The 25000-nt window shown below is 43.7% G+C and overlaps 2 protein-coding genes across 2 annotated transcripts in view; one reads left to right on the top strand and one right to left on the bottom strand.

Moving 5' to 3' along the window:
- septin8a (septin 8a) overlaps positions 1-8044 on the top strand; it is a 47242-nt gene extending 39198 nt beyond the window's left edge. Inside the window, exons 9-10 of the mRNA XM_063202684.1 lie at positions 1172-1341; positions 5566-8044. Coding sequence (XP_063058754.1) covers positions 1172-1341; positions 5566-5569 — 174 coding nt within the window. The 3' untranslated portion in view covers positions 5570-8044. The remainder of the gene's footprint in view (positions 1-1171; positions 1342-5565) is intronic.
- A 3940-nt stretch (positions 8045-11984) lies between these two features.
- ccni2 (cyclin I family, member 2) lies at positions 11985-22606 on the bottom strand. Its single transcript, XM_063202686.1, has 7 exons — positions 22460-22606; positions 21197-21331; positions 20209-20283; positions 19393-19533; positions 15178-15468; positions 14033-14148; positions 11985-12425 (listed from the first exon to the last, which is right to left on the bottom strand). The coding sequence occupies exons 1-7, from the start codon at positions 22571-22573 to the stop codon at positions 12149-12151; spliced, it is 1149 nt and encodes a 382-aa protein (XP_063058756.1). The 5' UTR covers positions 22574-22606; the 3' UTR covers positions 11985-12148.
- Positions 22607-25000: the final 2394 nt, after the last annotated feature.

The following is a 25000-nucleotide window of genomic DNA, read 5'->3' as shown; positions in this document are numbered from 1 at the left end:
TGGAGGACGGGAGTGAGGATAATGGGAAGCACCCTCCATGGTGTTAACGGTACTCCAGGGGGAGAGGACAGGAGTGAGGATAATGGGAAGCACCCTCCATGGTGTTAATGGTACTCCAGGGGGAGAGGACGGGAGTGAGGATAATGGGAAGCACCCTCCATGGTGTTAATGGTACTCCAGGGGGAGATGGCGCCCGCACTGCTGTCTTGTTTGAGCGTCTCAGCAAGTGTGAGCTTCCAAAAAGCAGTTCATGGGCTACACTCGAAACGTTTGTATCCCAAATCTGTCGACTTCTTACCTTTTTGGGCTTTTGTTTTGTTTTGTTGACTTTTTTCCTGATTTGCATTCAGCTCTTGTATGTGACTCTCATTCCAAGTAGTCAATGCTCCTGTCCAGAGCACACTAGTCTCATGTGTAGCATCACGGGTGTGTAGCATCTTGTCTCATGTGTAACATCACGCGGCTGTTTAGCATCTTGTCTCCTGTGTAGCATCATGTCTCATGTGTAGCATCTTGTCTCCTGTGTAGCATCACGGGTGTGTAGCATCTTGTCTCATGTGTAGCATCACGGGGCTGTTTAGCATCTTGTCTCCTGTGTAGCATCACGCGGCTGTTTAGCACTTTACCAGATGCACTGAGGATGCTAATTACTCTGATTACATAACTTGAAAAGGGGAGAGATGCGCATGATTACACACACAACACTGACCTCAGGGAATATATGTCCCCTCTCTTACTCTCTCTCTCTCTCTCTCTCTCTCTCTCTCTCTCTTACTCTCTCTCTCTCTCTCTCTCTCTCTTACTCTCTCTCTCTCTCTCTCTCTCTCTCTCTCTCTTACTCTCTCTCTCTTACTCTCTCACTCTCTCTCTCTCTCTCTTTCTCTCTCTCTCTCTTACTCTCTCTCTCTCTCTCTCTTACTCTCTCTTACTCTTATCCCTGTAACACTCTCTATCTCTCTCTCTCCCTCCCTCTAACTCTCTGTATCCCTCTCTCTCTCTCTCTAACTCTCTCTCTCCCCCTCCCCTCCCTTCTCTCCCTCCCCTCCCTTCTCTGTATCCCTCTCTCTCTCTCTCTCTCTAACTCTCTCTCTCCCCCTCCCCTCCCTTCTCTCCCTCCCCTCCCTTCTCTCTCTCCCTCCCTTCTCTGTATCCCTCTCTCTCTCTCCTGCAGCTGCATGAGAAGTTTGAGCAGCTGAAGCGCATGCACCAGGAGGAGAAGCGTAAGGTGGAGGAGAAGAGGCGGGACCTGGAGGAGGAGATGAACGGCTTCAACAGGAGGAAGGTGGCGGCCGAGACCCTCAGCCTGCAGCAGCCGCTCAAGAAGGACAAGGACAAGAAGAAGTCAGTAGCTAGCTTTCTATAACTCTTATCTCTTATCTCCTCATGTATTCTCTCTCTTCTCAAGAAGGACAAGGACAAGAAGAAGTCAGTAGAGCTCACTCTCTCTCTTTATCTTCATGTCTTCATGTATTCTCTCTCTTCTCAAGGACAAGAGGAAGTCAGTAGCCTAGCCTCTCTCTCTCTCTTTATCTATTATGTATTCCCTCTCTTTTCTCTTCATGTATTCTCTCTCTTTCTCTTTCTCTTCATGTATTCTCTCTCTTCTCAAGGTGACAAGGACAAGAAGAAGTCAGTAGCCTAGCTTTCTCTCTCTCTTTATCTTCATGTCGCCTCCCGGCCCGTACCCACACAGAGTAATTCCGCTCCGCTGTCATTGACTTTGAATGGGGGCGATATCGCGCTTGACAGCGCGGAGGTGAAGCGATATCGCAGCGGGACGCGATTTGATATAGACGAGTTCTCTATATCATGCTAATTTGATGGTCCAATGATGACCAATCAGATGGGCGTATGGGTAGCAAGGGCGGGAGTTACAACATTTTTTGAAAAACATGGCGCCAATTTCTGTGATTTCCAACATCACGTTTGTGCTTAATATAAAGACCCTAAATGCTTATAAATGTCAAGACTACCACGGATTGATGTAAAAATGCACCACGAACGTATGTAACACAAGTAGGTTACCCCACATTGCAATTTGATCACTCGATGTTTTGAGCTAACCGGGTAAGCTAATGTTAGCATTTTACCAGAACCAGGCAGCTACAAGCTTATATTAGACTACTTCTATACTTCTATAATGATATAACGGGGCTTAAATGTTATCTAGGACCAAAACACAATCAAATTTAAGCCATGTACACACTGTGTTGTGATATTGGGTGAGTAATGTGTGCAAACGACCGTTCGCCGTTTGTTATCTCGCTCGGTCTACCCGGTGTCAGCTGCGAGACAGGCCGCGCCGCGAGGCTCGAAAGTCGGCTGAGCAGCGTAGTTAGCCCCGGGGAGAATCTAATGGGAGTATGCGTGACCACACCCCCAGCGCGATATTGCGCGTCGCGGATCCCGCCTGGCAGTTTCCCCAGGCGGTACTGGGCGTCCCTCTTCTCAAGGTGACAAGGACAAGAAGAAGTCAGTAGCCTAGCTTTCTCTCTTTCTCTTCTCTCCTCATGTATTCCCTCTCTTTTCTCTTCATGTCGCCTCTCTCTTCTCAAGGTGACCGCAGGTTCGACACGCTGAATAAGACCTTAGCGAACCTGCTGTCACCTTGAACTGTTCTTTTTGGGTCCACACACCTGCCTAATTGCAGCAACATCCAGAGCACAACAATCACTACCTTTTCTCTCTTCCCAACAAAGAAACGTTTTGGTAGAGCGCTCCTAGTATCCTTGAACCAACTAGTGCTCTTGGGATGTTCGAAAAAGCGGGAGGAAAACTCTCAGGTCCACACGTAGGAGGAGAAGTGAGGCCATTCCTGTATCTATTCATCATCTTTTATCCATTTTTCATTTTCTGACCGGGCAAATAGACCAAGCGTGACATGAGCGAAGCGAGCGACGGAAGTAATTGTCTTTGTATTGAGTCGTGCGACAAAAGCGATTTTGGAGACTTGAGGCGATTTGCATGCCGAGAGTGACAGTTTGAAGTTGAAATCCTGGCTATGTTATGCTAATGAGCTATGACGCGGTTCAGCAACAGACCGCGACAACCAATGACTGTATAGGGGTCAGTGACCACAGCCAATGGGAATGCTTGAATGCTTTGCCTTCTGCTTCTAATGGACATACTCTCGTCACTTCTATCACTTGTATCGCTTGCTGCTGCACAGAAGCGATTCTCTGTCGCTTCAATCACGTTGTGCGTGGTCTATTTGCCCGGTTATGAAAGTAAACCAAGTGGAGTTTGGCAGAGTGGCACTGGTGCCCCTTAAACCAACTGCTGCTGTTGGAGAGATGCATAGTGGAGAAAGGAGGGAAAATCACACCTGAGCGTGTGTGTGCTCGCGCGTGAGTGTTGTTTACAACTCTAGTGATTCTACTTTGTTAATCAATTGAGTGCATGGACCTGAGATTTTTCCTTCGCGCCTTTTTATTATTTTCCAATTTTTAGATCTCTTTTGTCCACACCACCTCTTTAGATCACCGTCCTTTGCAGGGAGTTGCGTCTGTTTTTAGCTTTCCTCTGTCCACACAGCCCTCTCCTACTCTCAGACGCCCAGCTAATGGTGAAGGGGTCAATGACCTTTAGTAGTGGCAGACATGGTAGGTGCAACCACAGACAACATCACTATTGTATTGGATTAAATGATTAATTTTGTTATACATTAATTACCAATCACTAATTAATTTATGGGCTTTAGCTGTGGTTGTCACCTCATGTCTTCTACTAAAGAAATGTCTTTTGGTGTGTTCCAATACTCGTACTTTCCGTCCTTTCCACCCTTTCCGTACTGTGTTTGGGTATGCTGGGTGTTCCATTTCTAATCGCGGCTGTAAAGTTTTCTGTAAATTACCCGGATAACGCCCCCAAAACGGTGTTCGTTTTCGCACTTTTCGCACTCAACGGCCGCCATGTTTGTTACGTAGTTGAGTGTCAGATCTGTCAAACGGCTGAATCACAGTGATTACAGCATAGTTTTGATTCCAAAGACAATCGCCATGTGTATTAGAGGCAGGGGTAACTTTAAAAAGTGTCAGCATAACGAACAGTGCCTTCTGTGATGAATTGCATATTGGCGGTTGGTAAACTCGGATGACACGCGACCAACCGACATTTCTGTTAGGTGTATCAGACAGAACGGGAATCGGAATGGGAATGTACTTGCCTCGTGAATCGCGGAGGGTGGAAAGGGTACTTCACTGCACTTAAACAAGGTGCACAGTACAGAGGGCGAGTAATGGAACACACCACAGACATCATATAGGAAGACTAGATGCGTCGTCCGCGTTCCCGTCATGCAAGTCGAACGTCCGCGCATGGCGGCCATGTTAAAGCAGCCTTCTGGCTCAACCAGTTGTAGTGAGTTTTGGGTGTTGTATACTCTTCAGATGGCCATAATTCCCTCAAATTTATATCGACTTTCGAAAGGGTTGTTTTTTTATACAGTATAAAAAATTCCAAACGAAAGTATATGTTGATACTGCATAGTGATGAATATTCACAATATTATTATATTATATTACATTATATTATTATGTGCATAGGTCTAAAATCATGTATAATATAGTTCAGTAGGCTTATTCATGTAATTAAATAGATCCCATAAACAAATGCACAACGTAATCTTTTATATTTTCAGTAAAATAACAAATAAACGTTCACTTGTAGTATATGCTTTGGTTTCGACAGCTCCACCTTGTGTTCAAAATGAGTCGTGACGCTAAAGCCATCCAGATAGAATGAACTTGTTGCGCTGTACATCTCTCTTCCAGTACGTCATCTCTGTTGTCTTTAATTTGGTGCAATGAATATATCCATCCATGCCGTCATCGTAATGCACAGCAATGGTTAAAATGTGTATTTGCTGTAGGTCTATCTAAATGTTTTAACAAAAAGCTACATGGGATGCACCTCTTGAGTATTTTACCCCAGTCTACACTTAAGTTTTAAGGAGACATACCATTGATATAGGCCTACACGTGCCAATATCTCAGCGAAGCAACAGTATAAATGTTTAAGTATCTCGACGTTTCAATTCTTCAGTTCAGGTGTAACGGGGTCTGTGGAGAGTTTAGGCTGCGCCAATATAGCCGACCTGTGCGGACGTGCTTGAAATACGCGACGACGTATCTAGTCTTCATATATGATGTATGTGGAACACACTATCTGACTCCAAAGATGGTGTTGACATGAGGTGATGGACACTGACCCCTAGTGGCTGTAGGGGTGAATGACCACAACCGGTGGACTGGAAAAGGCATTATTTTACACGCCAGTTATGGAGTCACAACATTACATTCATTATTATGCATTTATTTATTTGTTCATTATTTGTGCTTTTTTAATTTATGTTTAAGTTATGCTTTTTGTCGCTTTTTGAGTTGACATGTGAATGTGTTCAAGTCATCCTTCTATGTCTGTGTCATGACGTCTGCATGTTGTTGTCATGACGTCTGCATGTTGTTGTCGTGGCGTCTGCATGTTGTTGTCGTCACCTCATCATCTCCTTGGTTTGGTCATCATTATTTTTCTGTTCTTGTTCCATCTTTTCTTGTTTTCTTTCAGTTAATTTATGACAACAACAACCACCAGCTGATCTCAGCAGCCAAGACCAGCAGCCAGCTGAGCAGGCCTGTCCAAGCCAGGGCTGACTGGTCATCTCCTGCTCCTCATCCTCATCTTCCTCATCCTCAAATCGCCATAGCTACGCCCCTCAGCACAGCACAGCACAGCATGCAGCATAAGCACAAGCGTTCTGACATTCCGGTGACATTCCAGTGACCTATGACCTGTGACCTTTGTAATGGACCAAAGACTCTTTTGGGGACCAAGACAGGAGGCATAAAGCTGCCACGCCCACACCCTTAAGGAGGCCACGCCCACACCCACACCCTTAAGGAGGCAGAGGGCTCCTTAGCATAACCCAGACTTATTCTAGTCTACTCCCTCATCTGTCTGTCTGTCTGTCTGTCTGTCTGGGTTGTGTTTTCTCAACAGCATCAGTGCTAACCAATTAGCAAATTAGTTGGTTGCCTATGGGAAATTGCTTTACAACCAATTAAGTTGCTAACTTAGTTAGCATCGACACTGTCGAGAAACACACCCCTGATTTGTTTTGTTTTTTGTTCTTGTTTTTTCTCTGTTTGTTAGCTAGTTTAACAAATTGGACCTTTTTATACATTTTATTTTTTATTACAGCCTTTTGGTCTTAGTGTGTGACATGCAGGCGGCTCTGTGGGTTGTGTAACTATGTGATTATTAGTGTTTGCGAAGCTCCATTTACTTTTTATAATGAATACGACCCAATAGTGGAGCCAAGCGTAGTACTGCACCCCCGCTAATATAATTATATTTACACAAATGATGTGTGTTAATGTGTAATGTATGCAGAAGCCCTAAAGCCATATTTTTAAACTGGTGAATAACGATGCTAATGCGTTAATATGTTAGCGCCACGTTGAGCAGAGCCAAGTTAGCCCCAGAGGAATAGCAATAAGAGATATTAGCAATAACAACATTAGCCATCGCTAAGACTTCAGATCCACACACCACACCCGGGTATCGCTAAATAAAATAAAACCAGTCTTGTTTATAAGAGTCACGGTGAGTTATATTAATGGTTTTTGTTTTTGTTTTAATAATTTGAATATTTCTTTCCACTGCAACCAACTTTGTTGTAGCTGTTTTTGTGTCTTAAGCTTTTGTTCAACACGTTGGGCACATTGTATGTCTAGAGTGTGTGTGTGTGCGTGAGTGCGTGTGTAGTGTGTGTGCACGTGGTGTATGTATGGGGGTGCGTGTATTAGTGTCCACATCAGAAGCCAGATGGACATGTGATGCTATTCTCTGTCTCACCGCTCAGGTGGGCGCAGCATTTGAATCATGATGTATGGAATGTGTTGAATATTTTTCATAAATAAACTTAAACCACCACATCAGCCTGGACCCTGGCCACTGTGAATGGGATGACCAAGAACAAACCCCTGCAGTCAATATACATGTAGGGTGACCAGACGTCCTGGTTTAACCGGGACAGTCCTGGTTTGGAGTTGTGTGTCCCATGTCCCGAGCAAACTCTGTCGGATCACAAATATGTCCCGGTTTTGGCCACCTACTAAATTGCGCTACATGTCTATCAGGGTAAATATATTGAAAAGATTACATGTTTACCCGCCACAATTGATGGCAGCCAGCACTTGTATAGAAAGTCTGAAGGAGTCAGGTGCGATTTGTCTTTCCTCACCCTGAAATTGATTAGAATGCAGGAAATTGCATCTAAAAACGTCATTTTTTTCTGGGGGAGGACCCCCAGACCCGCCCACCAAATATTGTCTTTAAGTCACGCAGCAAAGTGTCCCGGTTTTAGACTACAAAAATCTGGTCACCTGTGTACATGGGATGGCCAATAGGAGTCAATAGGCAACGGGTATTTCTCAAAGTCAACAGGAGTGTTCTTGCCTTGCTAGGGAGTGAGGGTAATGTCCATTTTTCGCGGATTACACCAAGGACTATCCAATCAGGGTCGGCGCTAAAAATGTTGGGCACCATGAAAGATTGAAATTTGGGGCCCCAAAATGACAAATGATGTTATCCGCAGCCTTAGAATCTGTAACACCTTCCAGACATTGGTCCTCTTTTGGTGAAAGTCAGCTTTCTGTTGATGGCATCCACACAGCCCCAAGCCGTGCCACATTGCTGTTTACCACCACACATGCTTGACAGGACACCATCTAAGGCAAATTTGTTTATATTGGTGTCATTAGATCACAGGACATGGTTCCAGTAACCCATATCCTTAGTTTGTTGGACTTTGATGAGACCAATACACAAATTTGCCTTAGATGGTGTCAAGCATGTGTGGTGGTAAAAAGCGATTTGTACAAAGAAAAGTGTCCCATTAGTAGGGTTGGAAAGGGGGGTCCACGCGCACCCCCCGGCTTTTTTTACGCCACCTGATTTTTTTGTATCTTAGAGTGTCTACTTCAGAATCTGCCAGGTGCCAAGCTGAATTAATGTCCCATGGCCTTCATTTTTAACCATTTAATGCACCTGACAGGAACCCAACAGATTGAAGCAATGCCAGAGAATAGATCATAACTTTGTGTTAATGTGTTAATTTGTCTCTGTATGTGGTTTACTTCAAAAGTTATGACCTATTCTGTATCATTGTTTCAGTCTGTTGGGTTTCAGTCAGGTGCATTAAAGGGTCAAAAATGGAGACTGGGGGTCATAATTTCAGCTTAATATGCAATATATTACTCACATTTACACTGCAAATGATAAAGGAAGAGCGGGTGGTGAAAAAGAGACAACAAAACTCAAAAGAATGAGAAGATAGTTGAGTGTCTACATATTTTGGGTCATTTTATTGCTGTTTCTGAGCAAATATGCCGTTTAAATGTTGTCAAAAGTCAAAAACAACAACTTAAATTCATTCCTCAGGTCAATATTGTATGGGAAAATGTGTTAATTTGTCTCTGTATGTAGTTTACTTCAAAAGTTATGACCTATTCTTTGTCATTGCCTCAATCTGTTGGGTTCCTGTCAGGTGCATTAAATGGTTAAAAATGAAGGCCATGGGACATTATTTCAGCTTGGCACCTGGCAGATTCTGGAAGTTGACACTCTAAAGATACAAAAAAATCAGGTGGCGTAAAAAAAGCTGGGGGGTGCGCGTGGACCCCCCTTTCCAACCCTACTACATGCTTTAAGTCAGACATGTTAGTGGGAGTAAAATGGTTTTGAGCTGTATGGATAGGCCCTACCATCAACAGTAGGAGGCTGAATTTCACCAAAAGAAACATGCTTGTCAACATGTACTGTGACTACTGAAGCAGGGGTCCGTTTCTCGATTCTTGTCGTTGCTAACCATCTTAAGACGTAGAGTAGAGTAGAGTACTTTTATTAATCCCGAAGGAAATGAAGGTGTCTGTCAGCTTAGATAAATACACAAATACAAAACATACACAAAGACATTATAATAAGACAATAATAAGACATATAATTGAACATTAAAGTAAAAGTATATCTTGAGTACTACCACACATTATCTCACATACACACATGCCCCCCCCCCCCCCCCCCCCCCCCTGGAGGAGTATGTTGCTTACATTCAAACTCACAAAAAATACAAATAAACATGTTGAGTAAACATAAAATAGCCCAAGTAGTTCTAATTATTGTCCATGCTAGAAGTCCCTCCGTTCAATAAAGAATAAAAATGCAAAAGCAGAGCAGTTCACAGCAGCCATTCCAGGGGGTGAGGTAGCTGAGGTTGTGTGTAGTGGGTTATTGTCCTGTATTGGGCAACCCTTAAAGTGTCCAAGGTAGTAACAACATTCCCTTGTATTTAGTGGTGAGCGTCGCTGTTGAGACAGAGTTGAGTCGCTCTTTCGAAGGACGTTGCTACCATCGTTAGCAAAGACGCTTTCGAGAACGACACCCCATATCACGATACTGTATAGGATTTAATTTAAATCTCACATATCTACTTTAGCCAGGTGCAGACTCAAAATGTTAAAGTTCAATGTAAGGAAAGGATGAAATGACCTCCCCCTCTTTCAATATCGAGACGTTTTGGGCCAACACAGCCCCTTCTCAGACACTCTCTAGGAGTTTAACGTAGGGGTGTACTCACTTTTGCACCAGCATATCACAAAAATGGACAAATAAGTCATTTAAGTTATACTATTGACCTTTCTTTTTGTCGTAAATTCAAAAGATGTTGTATTACACTTACTCTATGAGCATTTTAGGAATAACTTTGGGAATGTTACTTTTCCACAGGGGTATAGGCTACTCATTGCTGTGCACTGTAGGCCTTCTAGTAAGTGTCAGGAGAGAGAAGGCTGCGTTCAGATGTCATACAAACATCAAAATGGTATCCTGCCCTATTTGTTACTACTCGCCGATACTAGGGATGCAAATTATCGATTAATTCATTAATCATTAGTTGATAGCCTTATCGATCAACTTACGATTAATTAATAAGATGCGTTTCCCCCTCAATCTCAATGTTTCTCGAAAAAAAACTCAATCTAAAAAATGTAATTAAAAATTGATAGAATTCATTTAAATGTGGTTATTTTATTTCAATTCTTTAATCCAAAGGTGATTTAAATATTCTAAAATTATGTGCATGTGTGTGTTTAAATATTCCCACTATTCACACCCCTCTTCACATGCCCATTTCACCTGGGTCTCTTGTCAGTTGAATTGTCGATTAATTGCGATTAATGTTTTTTAATCGATTAATGCATTGATCGATTAAAGTTGATTAATCGCTTGCATCCCTAGCCGATACCAATACCACCATTTTAGTGCCGGATCGGGGCCCCGTCCGATACTGGTATCGGTGCAACACTAATCCCCACCACCATTAAACAGCAATTTACATTGAGGAAAATAATTAGTCTTCGCACAGGAGGGTGTAGAATTTCAAACAGTTTTAATTGAAAATGTATCAAAACAAATCTGTACAGTAAAAAAAAGAAAAAGAAGTCTTCGCTTAACAGTTTCTCTCAGTAATATGTAATAAGTAGCTGCCTGGAACAGTAACTTGCAGACAAAAAAACAAAAAGGTTTTATAACGATATTCAACTCAGAAACATGATATCAAATTAAATTTAGTAACTTTACTTCACATCTGACAAAATAAAAGCTTTAAAAGTGCATAAACTGAAGAGGGAGGAAACGTAATACAGTCAGTAACATACTCATCTCAACAAAGTAGAAAAAAGCTTTAAAATAATAACATTACAAAAGCAGTCTAAAGAGGAATCAAACCATAATTACAAGCACACACACATACACTCGCACACACAAAGCAATCTAAAAAATATATATATGTAAAAAACTGTGTGCATATTAAGTAATCAATGATAAATGTGGAAATGTATAAAAGCAATCGTAATAATGAAATGCATACATGTGGAGGCTTCAGCAAAAGTGCAGAGTAAGCAGAATCCTAGTAGTAGTAGAGGTCAGAGTAAGCAGAACACTAGTAGTAGTAGAGTTCAGAGGTCAGAGTAAGCAGAACACTAGTAGTAGAGGTCACGCTGGATCTCAAATGGAGCACTTGTGCACCTCAGTGTTCATGTTTCAGTGTGTATGGCGTATTAGTTACACTCTGAAACATAGTGCCCAACGTGCACAATGAGATCCAGCATCAGAGTAAGCAGAGAAGTAGCAGAGGGCCGGTAAGGGGTGGATTTCTTGAAACCAAAGTTGCTTACTACATTAGCTACTTTGGTAGTTGCCAATGGGAAAATGCATTGAAAACAACAAAGTTGCTAACAGGCTAACAACTTCTCTTTTGAGATGCACCCCTGGTCAGAAGCTTTCAACATACTAGTAGTAGAGGGCCCAACAGAGCTGCAGGGGTGCATTTCCCAAAAACATAGTTGCTAACTACTTTGTTGTTTGCAATGCAATTTCCCATTGGCAACTACCCAAGTAGCTAGCTGGCTAACAAGTACACTTTCGAGAAACACAAACACCCTAGGTCAGGTCATATTAACAGTACAGGGCTGGTCAGGTCAGAGGCCTTTACAATGCTGCTGTGAAGTGGCCGAAGGGCTGGGCAGCCGGCTTAGAGAGATTGGGAAATATTTAAATGACACAGATGTCAAATGAGCTTATTTTGCAAAAAATGGAAGAGTATTGCTACACATGATACACAGGGCAGCTTCTTGAGCAATGTTGCTATGGCATGATTGGATTTCAATTTTCCGCTACAGTTATTAATGTATATTGCTGATCCAAGTTCTCCTTATAAAAGTGTTGTATTGATACACTGTCCAAATGAACCATTATAGTACCATTGGTGAAGAAGTTGCCTTGTGTGTCATCAACTTTAGAGGTTTTAGGGTCGATGATGTTTTAGTAGCAGGCAGCACACGTCACGTTTTAGTAGCACACGTCGGGGAGGTGCAACCAAAGCTAATGCCACCACTGTATGGATTACATTTGTTTGTTTTTTTGTGAATTATCCAAGAAGCATGTTCTGTTGCAATGCACGAATTACCAGTTACTAATTAATGAATGGCCATTAGCTGTGGTTGGACCACCTGACACCTGAGGCAACAAAAAAACATCATTGACCCATTAGCCAGCCCTGTAGCCATGACAACATAACCGATGCAGCCGGCTAACCAATCACATGAGGTTGCAGGGGCGGGCAGGAAGGAGAAGAAGCCTCCTGATTGGTCAGATGATCCACATTCCCAGAATCCCCCTGGTGGTCGCTGTCGGAGGTGATTCCGTCGTAAAGGCAGCGGAACCCGTCGTAGTACTCGTCAGTTTCCCGCTCCCCGCGCCGGGCGGTGGCTTTGCCTCCTCGCTTACGGCGGCGCGGCCGATCCTTACGGCGCCACCGGGAACCCTGCTCAGGGTAGGGGGCGGAGTCACTACCGGGGGGGCGGTACCTGGAGAGGTGTCGGGGATGGGCAGATGTTGGTGTTAGTTTAGCAAAGAAAAAAAACACACATCCGTCTCAAGAAGTTTTAGTAGCTGGGCTAGGAAAGTCACATGAAAACATGAAATAAAATCAGTCGGGCATGATACCCTTAACTTCACTACTTTATATTAAGAGAAACAGGAGCTTGGTGTGCGGACTTTATTTTCAGCTTCAAGGGGGGCATATGCAGTGTCATGATTGCAACATTGCAATGGTCTGAGCCAGTGAATAATGGGGATTGCTACCAGGGGACCATTCCATCAACGGCGGTAACCCCAAATCCGAGCTCAAGTCGGTAATCTACGCTATTTTTAGACAGAGATCCGTTCCATCAGCCTTGCTAACCTGAAACTCAGCTGAGTTGCCACGGTAATTTATGCTCCAAGTCAAACCTGGTAGCTCCCAGGTTTAACATCAGGCTAAATAAATCAGTGTTTCAAAGAATTTCAACCTGCAGGAAACTGTGCCACAACCGGACCGTTCCACATTTTCCCGCCAGCATTTTGCGAGATCAAAGCGAACCAGTCTCCCTATTAAAACAGTGCATGGGGTGGTAATGCCTGTTAAAACTCCAATAATTACCTTTGTCTTTCATTTCGGGGGATTTTTTGATAATTAGCACATTTTTAGAAAACATTTATTGTCTTGATAATAAGATAAGGTCAAGCAATTCTTGCCACGGAGAGGATGGTGTGTAGATGGCACAGTGGGTAGGTGCGCTACATAATAAGTGAGCGCGCCGGGTTCAAATCTGGCGACCGGTGACATATTATAGGCTAAAAATGAAATCTTCACAAGCTACATTTGCCTATTCTCTCATATGATGTCTCTTTAAGTGGCTGGCTTCATTCTCAACCAAGCAATATGCTACGCCTATGTAGCCTAGACATTTAGGCTACACTTCACAGGTAGCCTAAGCCTAATCAAGAAAAAGTCCTCAAAGTCGCCGACGGTTGGTTTTTGCATTGCAATGATTCAGCAAATGCTCTCTGCCTTACGTGTATGCTTTGTTTCATCCTAAAACTAATTCTTCTGAAAGATATAATAAAGCTCCAGCTGATGAAAGCATTTATATTTTTACGCTGTGAAATGACAGTCAATGTCTGATAAAGCTCGTTTGAAGATTGCATTAACGTCATTGCACACAATGGGAATCGAACACTGGTCTCTCAATTAGAAAGCAGCTGCGTTGCCGAAGACCCACTAACGCTCACATCACCTCTGTGATAAAAACTCGATTTGACAACGCATGGCCGACTCCCCAACATGATCGCTTTTTCGACAATCCTTAATATGGACTTCCCCTGTACAACGTGCACGAGCGCAACGACAGCTTTGATAAGCGCAGCTGAAGTCAACCTAGCCAAGGCGCAGCTGATCTTCACTGATGGAACGGCTTCTGCCTCAAGTTTAAGCTGCCGCTAGTTGCAACTCTGCTTTTGCACGTAAGCGCCGCTGAATTCAGCGCCAATGATGGAATGGTCCCCAGGTCAGGTGATTGCGATGGACAGGTGTATGTTAGCCATAGTATGATGGAGGTGCGTGCGCGCGTGCGTGCGTGTGTGTGTTGTATACCTGGTGAGGTGCGTGCTGTTGAGGATGTAGACAGCGTTGGGAGGTACTGGGGCATCCAAACTGTACAGGCACTCATCCACCATCTCCTTACACCTGATGAACTCCAAGCTGTCCATCTGAAGACCAGGATGTAAACAACACAACACATTAGCCTTAAACACAATATTAGATTAGTACTCCTAACACCACTGGCCCATCTGAGAATGAAGACATAAACAAGATTGAAAAGGAAAAAGAAACTGTTCAGTTTACTGTTTTGTCTGTTCAGCTTTGTAACAAAATGGTGTTTGTTAACGTACCTGTGCTCTATTTAACAGCTCTATGAAGGCGGTAAACCAGTCTGGCGTGGTGGTCTTGTGTGTGTGTGTGTGTGATGGTGTGTGTGATGGTGATGGTGTGTGTGTTGACGTACCTGTGATCTGTTCAGCAGCTCCATGGCGGCGGTGAGCCAGTCTGCTGTGTGTGTGTGCGTGTGTGTGTGTGTGTGTGTGTGTGTGTGTTAACGTTACCTGTGCTCTATTTAACAGTTCCATGGCGGCGGTGAGCCAGTCTTCTGTGTGTGTGTGTGTGTGTGTGTGTGTGTGTGTGATGGTGTGTGTGTGTGTGATGGTGTGTGTGTGTGTGATGGTGTGTGTGTGTGTGATGGTGTGTGTGTGATGGTGTGTTAACGTTACCTGTGCTCTATTTAACAGTTCCATGGCGGCGGTAAGCCAGTCTTCTGTGTGTGTGTGTGTGTGTGTGTGTGTGTGTGTGTGTGTGTGTGTGTGTGTTAACGTTACCTGTGCTCTATTTAACAGCTCCATGGCGGCGGTGAGCCAGTCTGCTGTGTGTGTGTGTGTGTTAACGTTACCTGTGCTCTGTTCAGCAGTTCCATGGCGGCGGTGAGCCAGTCTTCTCTGTGTGTGTGTGTGTGTGTGTGTGTGTGTGTGTGTGTGTGTGTGTGTGTGTGTTAACGTTACCTGTGCTCTGTTCAGCAGTTCCATGGCGGCGGTGAGCCAGTCTGCTGTGTGTGTGTGTGTGTGTGTGTGTTAACGTTACCTGTGCTCTGTTCAGCAGTTCCATGGCGGCGGTGAGCCAGTCTTCTGTGTGTGTGTGTGTGTGTGTGTGTGTGTGTGTGTGTGTGTGTGTGTGTGTGTTAACGTTACCTGTGCTCTGTTCAGCAGTTCCATGGCGGCGGTGAGCCAGTCTTCTGCGCTGGTCTCCAGCTCCAAGGTGATGATGGCCAAGGCGAGTGTGGAGCCCCTGCACTGCCACAGCTGGTGGAGCGCCATGCAGTGCTGCACCTGCCTCGTCCACAACGCCGCCTGGAGACAGGGCCTCTTCTGAACCGCACCCGGGCCGGAGCTGCGCCGCACGCCACCCACAGCCGAGCCGGAGGAGGAGGAGGAAGAGAGAGGCAGGAGGAGGGGGTGGCTGGATAGGAGAAGGGCATGGAACTGTGTTGGGGGGAGGGGGAGGGGAGAGGAGAGCGGAGGGGAAGGGAGGAGAGGGTGAGAAGAGTGTTTGAAGGAGAGAAAATCAGAAAAGGAGAGGAGAGGAGAGGGGAAGGGTTGTGAGGTTAGGGGAGGAGAGCAGAAAAGGAGCGGTGGGGAGAGTTGACGGGAGGGGAGACACAAGTTGAGGGTGGAGATGAGAGAAAAGGGAGGATGGGGGAAGATGGGGGGAGGGGTTGGGAAAAAGAAAAAGATGCAAAGAAATAAAATGAAGACCAAAAGGACATTAGACATCAACATCAGCATCCTCATCCTCTAACTACACAGCATCGTCTTCAGTGGCCAGGGGAGTATTCGAAAGAGACGATATGTCAAGGTGTTCCGGAATGGAAACATGGTCCATCAAACCAATTCTGCCATGGCAACAAGGTGTTATCTGTGTATTCTGGAATGGACACATGCTTTATCTGCTATGTTCTGGAATGCTCACATGGATTATCTGCGTATTCCGGAATGGCAACACTGATTCATCTGGAATGCAAACAAACATGACGCATCTGCTTGTTCGTGATGTTCTGGATCCTCGTCGTGGTAATGTGCTACCAGTGTTGTTTTGAATTCAGCCCTCCTCTCGTCTCCTGTGTGCCAAGTACTGACTCTTCTCGTTACATGACTTGGGTCTGTATGTGAGACTAGTGTCCAAGCTGTAAGTTTAAGTGTTCATTAGTCACTGCATACTAAAGCCCTGAGCATGCTGATGTGTGCTGTACATTGTGGACGATAAGCCATGTTGTGACGTCACTGTTGATCAGGTTGGAGAGTACAGGATAGGGATGGGACTTGAAGACTTTTAATAGAACGGTTCTATTAGCAATTCTACTGAACGATTTGGTTCTGTACCGATTCTCTTCATAATTCTAATTTGGGGGGAAAGGGGAACAAACAGGTTGATTAGCATTAGCTTTGTTTACTCTAGAAGTCACATGACCTTTTGTGTTTGCACATAGTCGCAGGCTGTGATGCTAGTCATGCACGCAAGAATTGATGAAGGAATTATTTACAAAACTGGTTACAAAACGATTCAAAGAGAACAGGGAGACCCGTTTTCGATTCCCATCCCTATTTCAAAAGGACCTTCAGGAGGAACACTACTAGAAGAGAAATATTATTTTTCAGAAGATGTCCAGTTTTCTGGAGTTATTATTATTATTATTGAGTATTTATTATTTATGTATATTATTTGTTATTAATTAGTTTCAGTATAATTTATCAGTGATTGAAACTACGCCGTTAAATCCACTAAAAGGTGCAGTGCTCTAGTTTGTCATCATGGACAGTGCTCTGGTCTGGCATCAGTTCCATTGTTTTCACGTCGAGGGCTAAATCATAACACTTGTGAACAGATGACAGACGGTCCTTCAACGCTAGTGCATCTTATCCATTTGGATATTTTAACATCATTTGGACATTTTAACATCATTTTCTTAAAACAAATTGTATACGACATGTGATTTTAACCTGAGCTTTTTTTTCTTAACCATTGAACCAACTAGTACACAGAGACACGGCACCTTTTAATGGACTACCACTGGAATGTATCGACTCATCAGAAATATTTATTTGAAAAGTTTATTTGAATAGAAATTTTATTATATTGCATTTATTTTTCTACAATAGTAAAATTTTCACATTTCATATTACACATTTTATTTATGCATCTAAAGGACTTTTTAAGTTACACTGTGGCACATTTTGTTCATTTGAAACTGAACAGGGTCAATATCTACTTTAGATCAGCAGAGCTCCTGGAGTGAGGTGTACAGCTTACTGCTACTGAAACAGCCTACGTTTAAAACAAGACTTACTTGTTATAAACAGGACTTACTTGTGCCATTAAGCATGACTTGCTCACATTTCTGTGTATTGAAAGTAATAAGTACTAAGTACCAAGTCCGACGCTAACTCATTCACAAGCAGTGTACATAAATACATAGAGTACATATGAGCAGACTATGAGTCAAGTCAAGGATGGCCTTCATAAGCGGTGATGGTTCTGGTTTCAGCTGCGTACCTGTAGCTTTATTAAGACATGCCATTACTGACAGAGCCCCAGTAACTCTCAAAGCGTCAAAATGCCAAGTGGATACAACTATATATTTTATAGTAAAAACCCTCTGCTATTAAAGCGCAAATATCTGCCTTTATTTCCTTATAAATTATCCCGACTTTCAAACAGGATTATTCTACTTTTGTCTTGATTTACTCCTGGAGATGAAGAGGGATAAGTGCCTTGGTCAAATATGCACGACGCTCATTCACTAGTCCTGCTAAGCGCTAACTAGCCTGTAGCATTTAGCGTCCCACTCCCATATCTAGTTAACGCAAACTGGCAGAGAGAGCGAGAGAGCGAGAGAGAGAGCACACTTAAATAAATCAATGCACAATATTTAGGACCAAGCGAGTATTTAGCTTTAGACAGCCTTTTTGGCTTTTCAAATGCCCCCATAACCTGATACTACTACTCCACCCCCACCCCCCTCTCCCAAATATGCAGTCAGTCACACACTCACACAGATTGGCTTCTTGTGGTTACGTAAAGTACAAGTGTCGTTTTAGCCCAATCAAGCCATCAAGAGGCGATAGCTCCTTGGTGTGAATAAGGTCCCCATGTGTGTTAAAGGATTTATCCGGAGTTGGAACAAGTTTGCCTGATTTTTGCATGTTTGGGATGAAATACAGTCACTCTAGAGCAAAATCAAGGCAAAAGGATGCGTTTTGAGAAAGTTTGATAATATCACGTTAGCCTCGTTAGCCATATCAGCTATGCAATATGAAAGATGCGGGCATCGTTTTTCGGCGGTTACACACATTTCAAAAACACAACATTTTAAAGTCTTGCACAGCTCAAAACAACGTCACACTTACCTCGTAATATGTTGGGGGTATCCACACATAAACCAAAGTGTCCAAAGTCCTTCATGTATTCTTGAAAGGTCTGCAGAATGTGTTTTGTGAAGCTACTACCTTGAGAATATCTAAATTACGGTCAAGACAACTATTTGACACTAAAGCCCACCAAGTAGATTGCCGAGTGCGTCGCACCATCAGCTATGATTATTTCCATAGCGAGTAACCACAGCTGATGGTGCGACGCACTCGGCAATCTACTTGGTGGGCTTTAGTGTCAAATAGTTGTCTTGACCATAATTTAGATATTCTCAAGGTAGTAGCTTCACAAAACACATTCTGCAGACCTTTCAAGAATACATGAAGGACTTTGGACACTTTGGTTTATGTGTGGATACCCTCAACATATTACGAGGTAAGTGTGACGTTGTTTTGAGCTGTGCAAGACTTTAAAATGTTGTGTTTTTGAAATGTGTGTAACCGCCGAAAAACGATGCCCGCATCTTTCATATTGCATAGCTGATATGGCTAACGAGGCTAACGTGATATTATCAAACTTTCTCAAAACGCATCCTTTTGCCTTGATTTTGCTCTAGAGTGACTGTATTTCATCCCAAACATGCAAAAATCCGGCAAACTTGTTCCAACTCCGGATAAATCCTTTAAGCCTATGGGTGTAGTCGAGTACTGACTAGACTCGTGACGTGCGTCAAGTCAACGGGTATTGCTGGCTGTGTACAGGCAAAGCAACATAATAAACACTAGTGTTGCGAATAGACTTACAAGGTGCACAAAGGTAATAGGACATTGCGATGTACAGGTAAAGTGAAGAGACTTACGATGTGTACAATGTCAATGTGTATTACTGTGTACAGTAAGACTGACGATGTGTACAAAGTCAATGGCTGTTGGTGTATACAGACAAAGTAAAGTAATGATGTGTATGAAGTCTATGGGAATTACAGTGTACAGTGAGACTTACGATGTGTATGAAGTCTATGGGTATTGCAGTGTACTTACGATGTGTATGAAGTCTATGGGCGTTGCGGTGTAGAGGTCCCACTGCAGTTTGTCCAGAATAATCCGCTCCATCCGGTGGATCTCAGCTGTGGAGAAGCTACACCCACTCTGTGCCAAAAGGTCTCTCACGGACGCAATCACCTGTTGGACACGGACACACACACACAAACGTTACACAACACACACACACAGACACACACACAATGATTTTACACACACACACACACAATGATTTTACACACACACACAAACAAACACATCACACACAACAAGAACAATAAAGCGGACTGTACTATACTGAACTGAGTGCGTCTCTTCACTTGCTGTTCAACTTCATGCATGAGTTGCATGCTGTTTTCCTATTACTAACTACCGGTATTCCTGGCGAATGTGCATGCCCCCTCCCCCATCCTCCTCTATGACTGAGGTACCCTGTGCATGGTACGGTCCCACGCACTGCTCCGTTGGGGCGACATTGGGGGCTACTCCCCTTGCACGGGTGAGGCATAAATGCAAATTTTGTCGTGTCCAGCGAGCACTGTGATGTGGAGTGCTGTGTCACAATGACAATGGGAGTTTCCCAGGTGGGCTTTTCAGTGATGTGTGTGTGCATGTAAACATACTCTATTCTTTGCACACAGTGCAATGCTATGATGTGCGTGTATGTAACTACTGTATTGTGATGCTGCGTGGCATCTGTGTGCAGTACGGACCTCGTCTTGAGTTGCATCCCTTGTATGATACAGTGCTATACAAATACAATTATTATTATTATTATTATTATTATTATTATTATTATCTGTGTGCAGTACGGACCTCGTCTTCCTCGTTGATCTTGGCGGCGAGGATGAGGCAGGTGAGGGCCATGCACTTCAAATACTTCCTCTGGGCCTGCAGGACACAGCGGCACAATATTAGTATTATTACATAACAATGAAATACAATATTAGTATTATTACATAACAATGAAATACAATATAATTATTATTATTATATTCCTCTGGGCCTGGAGACAGCAGACACACAACTTAGTATTCTATTACATTACATCACATTACAATATCCCCTTATATTATTATATGCTGCAAAACAGAGAATAGACATGGCACATCACAAACATCATAGACAACCCTTCACCAAAGAGCTGTAGAATAAATGAATCTATCTAAGATGAAAGATTAAAGACAACTGTGCAATACATTAAAAGGAGCTGTATGGATGTGCAGAGGGATGAACTTCACTGAAACAGATTTCATATTGTGCAGTCTGATGGCTGTGAACTGAGTACTAAGGATATTGTGCAGTCTGATGGCTGTGAACTGAGTACTAAGGACATTGTGCAGATCTGCTCCGCTGTGCTTGCTGTGGCCACAGACGACTGATGGTAACCTTGGTAACCTTCCTGTTCAGATCAGCCTCTGAGGCCCTCGGTCATCTCTTCAGTACAGTCTCCTTTTCACAACACGTCTCTTAACATGGTGTACTGTACTGTACTGTACTGTACCCAGACTCTGATAATGACTGTGGAATGGATAACTTGCCCAGTACACAGCAAATGACGTGTGGATAACTCATTCTGTACAGTACATGACTGTGGGTAACTGCTCTGCAATGGAGTTTGTAGATAATCCAGTATGTTCCTTACACAGTGTACTGTTCTCTGGTTAATGACTGTATGTAACTCGTTCTGTACACAGTACATGACGTGTGTGTGTGTGTGTGTGTGTGTGTGTGTGTGTGTGTGTGTGTGTGTGTGTGTGTGTGTGTGTAACTCTGCAGTGGAGTTTGTTGATGATCTACTGACCTTGACGGTGGCCAGCAGCCTGTTCAGCACGCAGACGGCCAGCGCGTACGTCTCCTGGCAGAAGGGAAACGCAGCGTTCATCTCACGCAGCCACAAGATCACTTCCTGCAGCTGCAGCAGAGAGATGTCTGTACCCTGCAACAAGAGAACAGACGCCAACAACACGATTAGAGATGTCTGTACCCTGCAACAAGAGAAGAAGAGAACAGACGCCGAGCACAACAACACGATTAGAGATGTCTGTACCCTGCAACAAGAGTAAAGACGCCGAGCACAACACCACAATTAGAGATGTCTGTACCCTGCAACAAGAGAAGAAGAGAACAGACGCTGAGCACAACAACACGATTAGAGTGTCATTCACTAGCACACAGAACCAGGGCTTGTACTAAGAAGCTGGTTCAGGAGTAAACCAGGTTCAGTTAATGGGACACTGTGTGACATGTTTTGTTGTTTATTTCCATAATTCATGCTGCCCATTCACTAATGTTACCTTTTTCATGAATACTTACCAACACCATCAAATTTTAAGTATTCATTATGACCGGAAAAATTGCCCTTTTCATACATGAAAAGGGGGATCTTCTCCGTGGTCTGCCATTTTGAATTTCCAAAAATAGCCATTTTTAGCTGCAAAAATGACTCTACTTGGACCATACTAGAAAATATGTGTTTATTACTTAGTAAACTTCCATGTAAAGATCAAATTTGGCAATAGGCAGCCCAGTTTCAATGAGCAGCATAGTTGCAGTACCTTTTTTGACCATTTCCTGCACACACAGTGTCCCTTTAAGCCAAATTATGCCTTCCTTCCACACAGTTGTCACTGTCATAAGTGCCGGCTAAGTGAGAGATATTGTTATGTACCGGCATAAATCGGCACCAGAGACGCACCATAACATGCATCGGCAAATATATAGAGACGCGCCATATTTACATAATAATAATAATAATAATACTTTCGTTTTATATAGCGCCTTTCAAAACACCCAAGGACGCTTCACAGAGTGTTGTGTTGGAAAGTGTGAGTGTGTGTGCGCGTCAGTGTGTGAGCATGTGTGTGAATGCATGTAAGTGAAAGTGCTTGTGGAACTAGCAGCCATAAGCCTCCAGGAAGAGATGTGTCTTAAGGTGTTGCTTAAACATGGCCAGTGAAGGGGCATTCTGGATGTGGTCGGGCAGATTGTTCATGCATTTGCTGAGTGATGTTTAAGAAGTGCTTCAGGTGCATTAAGGTGCTAGTGGTAGTTGTTTATATATTACCTGGATGTGTCCCTCCTCCAGTACTGGGGCCTTCCACAGGCGTGTCTCTCGGGCCAGGGCATCCTCCAGGAGCCGACCCAGCCTGCTGCTCTCCTCAGACCCACTCAACTTCATCTCGACACCGCCAGGGGAGGAGGGGGTGGTGGTGGTGGTGGTGGCCAACCTTGTGGTGGAAATGCAATAGTATTACATTAACAACCATGGGCGTCATTTTAGGTGTCCAACCAGGGCTCTAAATGAACACCAGCCAAATGCTGGTGAAATTTCAATTTGGTTGGTAGAGAAGACCAGGAGCTTACTAGTTGACCAGGAGCTTACTAGTTGACCAGGAGCTTACTAGTTAACCAGGAGCTTACTAGTTGACCAGGAGCTTACTCGCCACTTTGGTGAGTGAGTGTGTGTCTTTGGCTAAGATTAAGATAAACATCTACAAGCCATTTTGACTGGAGATAACAAAAGTTAATTTAGATACCCGATTACAACCATGGGCATAATTTTAGGTGTGTGAGACATGTCCATCCATAGGCCTACCACTTTTGAGATGAACATATCCCCACCACTTTATTTGACAAATATAATGCAAAAATAGTATACCCAGACAATTTGCCATTATAATGTCCCTCCACCACTTTCCAAATCAAACCGGTTTGATTACAACTCTTTATCAATCCATCAACATTGTCACTCAAGTATCAGCTGTGCAGGCGCGCTAGCCCTCAAAACATTCTCAGGAAAAAGTGACAGTTTGCAACTATCCGAATCAATTTGTCGTTTGTTTTAATTCAATCAGCAGTGTTAAAACAGCGTCACCAAACTAGGTCAACTAATGCTGATAGTTTTCATTAAAGAGAAAGAGTTTGTCAAACAGGCCCGCGTCCAGGTGAATGATTTTAGCGCTCTTTTTGAAAGTTTTGCCTTCGCGTTGCAACATTAAAGTAAACAAACGTAGGTATTTGCATTTCTCGCATCTTGGATTTCTTGCAAGACCAGACATGAAATAAATACCGAATCAGACATTTAAAGATCGCCTCTCAACGTAATTTAAATAATATTGCCGTGTTCCCAATTGTTATTGAATGTGTTACGCGTTGGTCCTGTTTTAAAAAACGTTCTGGTTGCTTTGTTTCAAGACGTTTTTGCAAGCTGGCAAGGTGGCTTGTGGAGAAACGAGAGAGTGTTCCGTGTTTCTCGTGGAAATGCGTCTCTGATTGGCTCACTCCTCCTGCTCTCAAAGAAACGCGTCTCTGATTGGCTCAGTCCTCCAGCTCCTGGAGGGAATGTAATGGGAAACAGAGTCGCCACTTCCCCGGGTGGTACTGCACTATAGGGGCGCCAACGGAGGCGTGCAGGCTCCATTCAGGGCTGTGCTCTTTCGACAGCGACCCCTAGGCGAGCTGTAGGCACGGAGCAACCGGAGTGAGCAGGCTTTATGTATGAGGCTTTGTGCTGTGTGTGTACCTGAGAGTAGCAACCAGCTGATAGCTAAGCTAAGCTATGTTTCGGGCCACCAGACGTTGCTTGTTTTGAAAACAAGCAGAAAAAAATTACTCGACATGTTTTTAGATAAATGGGTCGATATAAACCTTTGTGGGCAACGCCTTCTTTCGACGTGACGAAACACAGAAAGGCTTTCGTGATTCGCTCGTTTCTCTGCATTATTGATGTAAATTGGGAAACACCGGGAAACACAGCCAGGAGAGTTGACGCACCGCTATGAGAGCCTTGCAAGTGAGTTTAACTTGGGGTGACCGTCCGATCTTCGAAAGGAGTGAGTAAAACTGAGTTTTATCGGAAGTTGGCCTTTAACTGGGTCGAAGGAATATCTTGCAGCTGAGCTAGCCTAGAGGTGGGCGGGCGATTTGGACCGAAGGGGCAGCTGCACAAAAGACAGAGCCAGCGACAGACTAGAGCGAATATCATAGCCCGAAGTTGCGTTTTTAGTGATCTTACCTTTGGACGAGGATTTCCTTGGAGTCTGCGGTGCATGGGCAACTGAATTAGTCTAGTTTTGTATTCAGGTGGAATTGCATTTCAAACAGCGAGAGAGGACTGAAGCTCATGTTGGTATGGCGTAGCGTACTGGAAGTAGACACAGACGAGAAAGTCACACATACAAATCCCGGGCCATTATTTCTTCCAACGCGTTGTTGTAAGTTACTGCATTGCAAGTACTTTTGAGAGGAAAAGTCCTGCAACTAGAAGCTCTCCTGCAGCCTAGACCTCTTGAAGACCAGTTGTTGTCTTTGACAAACAGTCAGATCCTGTTTTTGAACACCCCAGGCTCCGCCCTCATGTGTCGTCACACCAGAGGATAATCTGAAGTGTGTTAGTGGGTCGTACATACGGGTTCTTCACTACAAAATGGACGAGGGGGGTTGCAAAGGGGGCCTGTCAACCAACAAATCAAAAAGGCTAAACAAAGACAAGAAAAGACCTACTTTTCAAAAACAAAGAACTTTACCATGAATGGTTTGTTTGTAGTCTATCTGTTGGATTCAGAACCACAAATGGCCATTTAACGAACCAGGCCAGCACCAGGAC

Source organism: Engraulis encrasicolus, chromosome 7 (assembly GCF_034702125.1).
Source record: "Engraulis encrasicolus isolate BLACKSEA-1 chromosome 7, IST_EnEncr_1.0, whole genome shotgun sequence".
Taxonomy (NCBI): Eukaryota; Metazoa; Chordata; class Actinopteri; order Clupeiformes; family Engraulidae; genus Engraulis; species Engraulis encrasicolus.
Note: the sequence above shows the minus strand (reverse complement) of the source record. Positions and strands in the feature narration are given on the sequence as shown.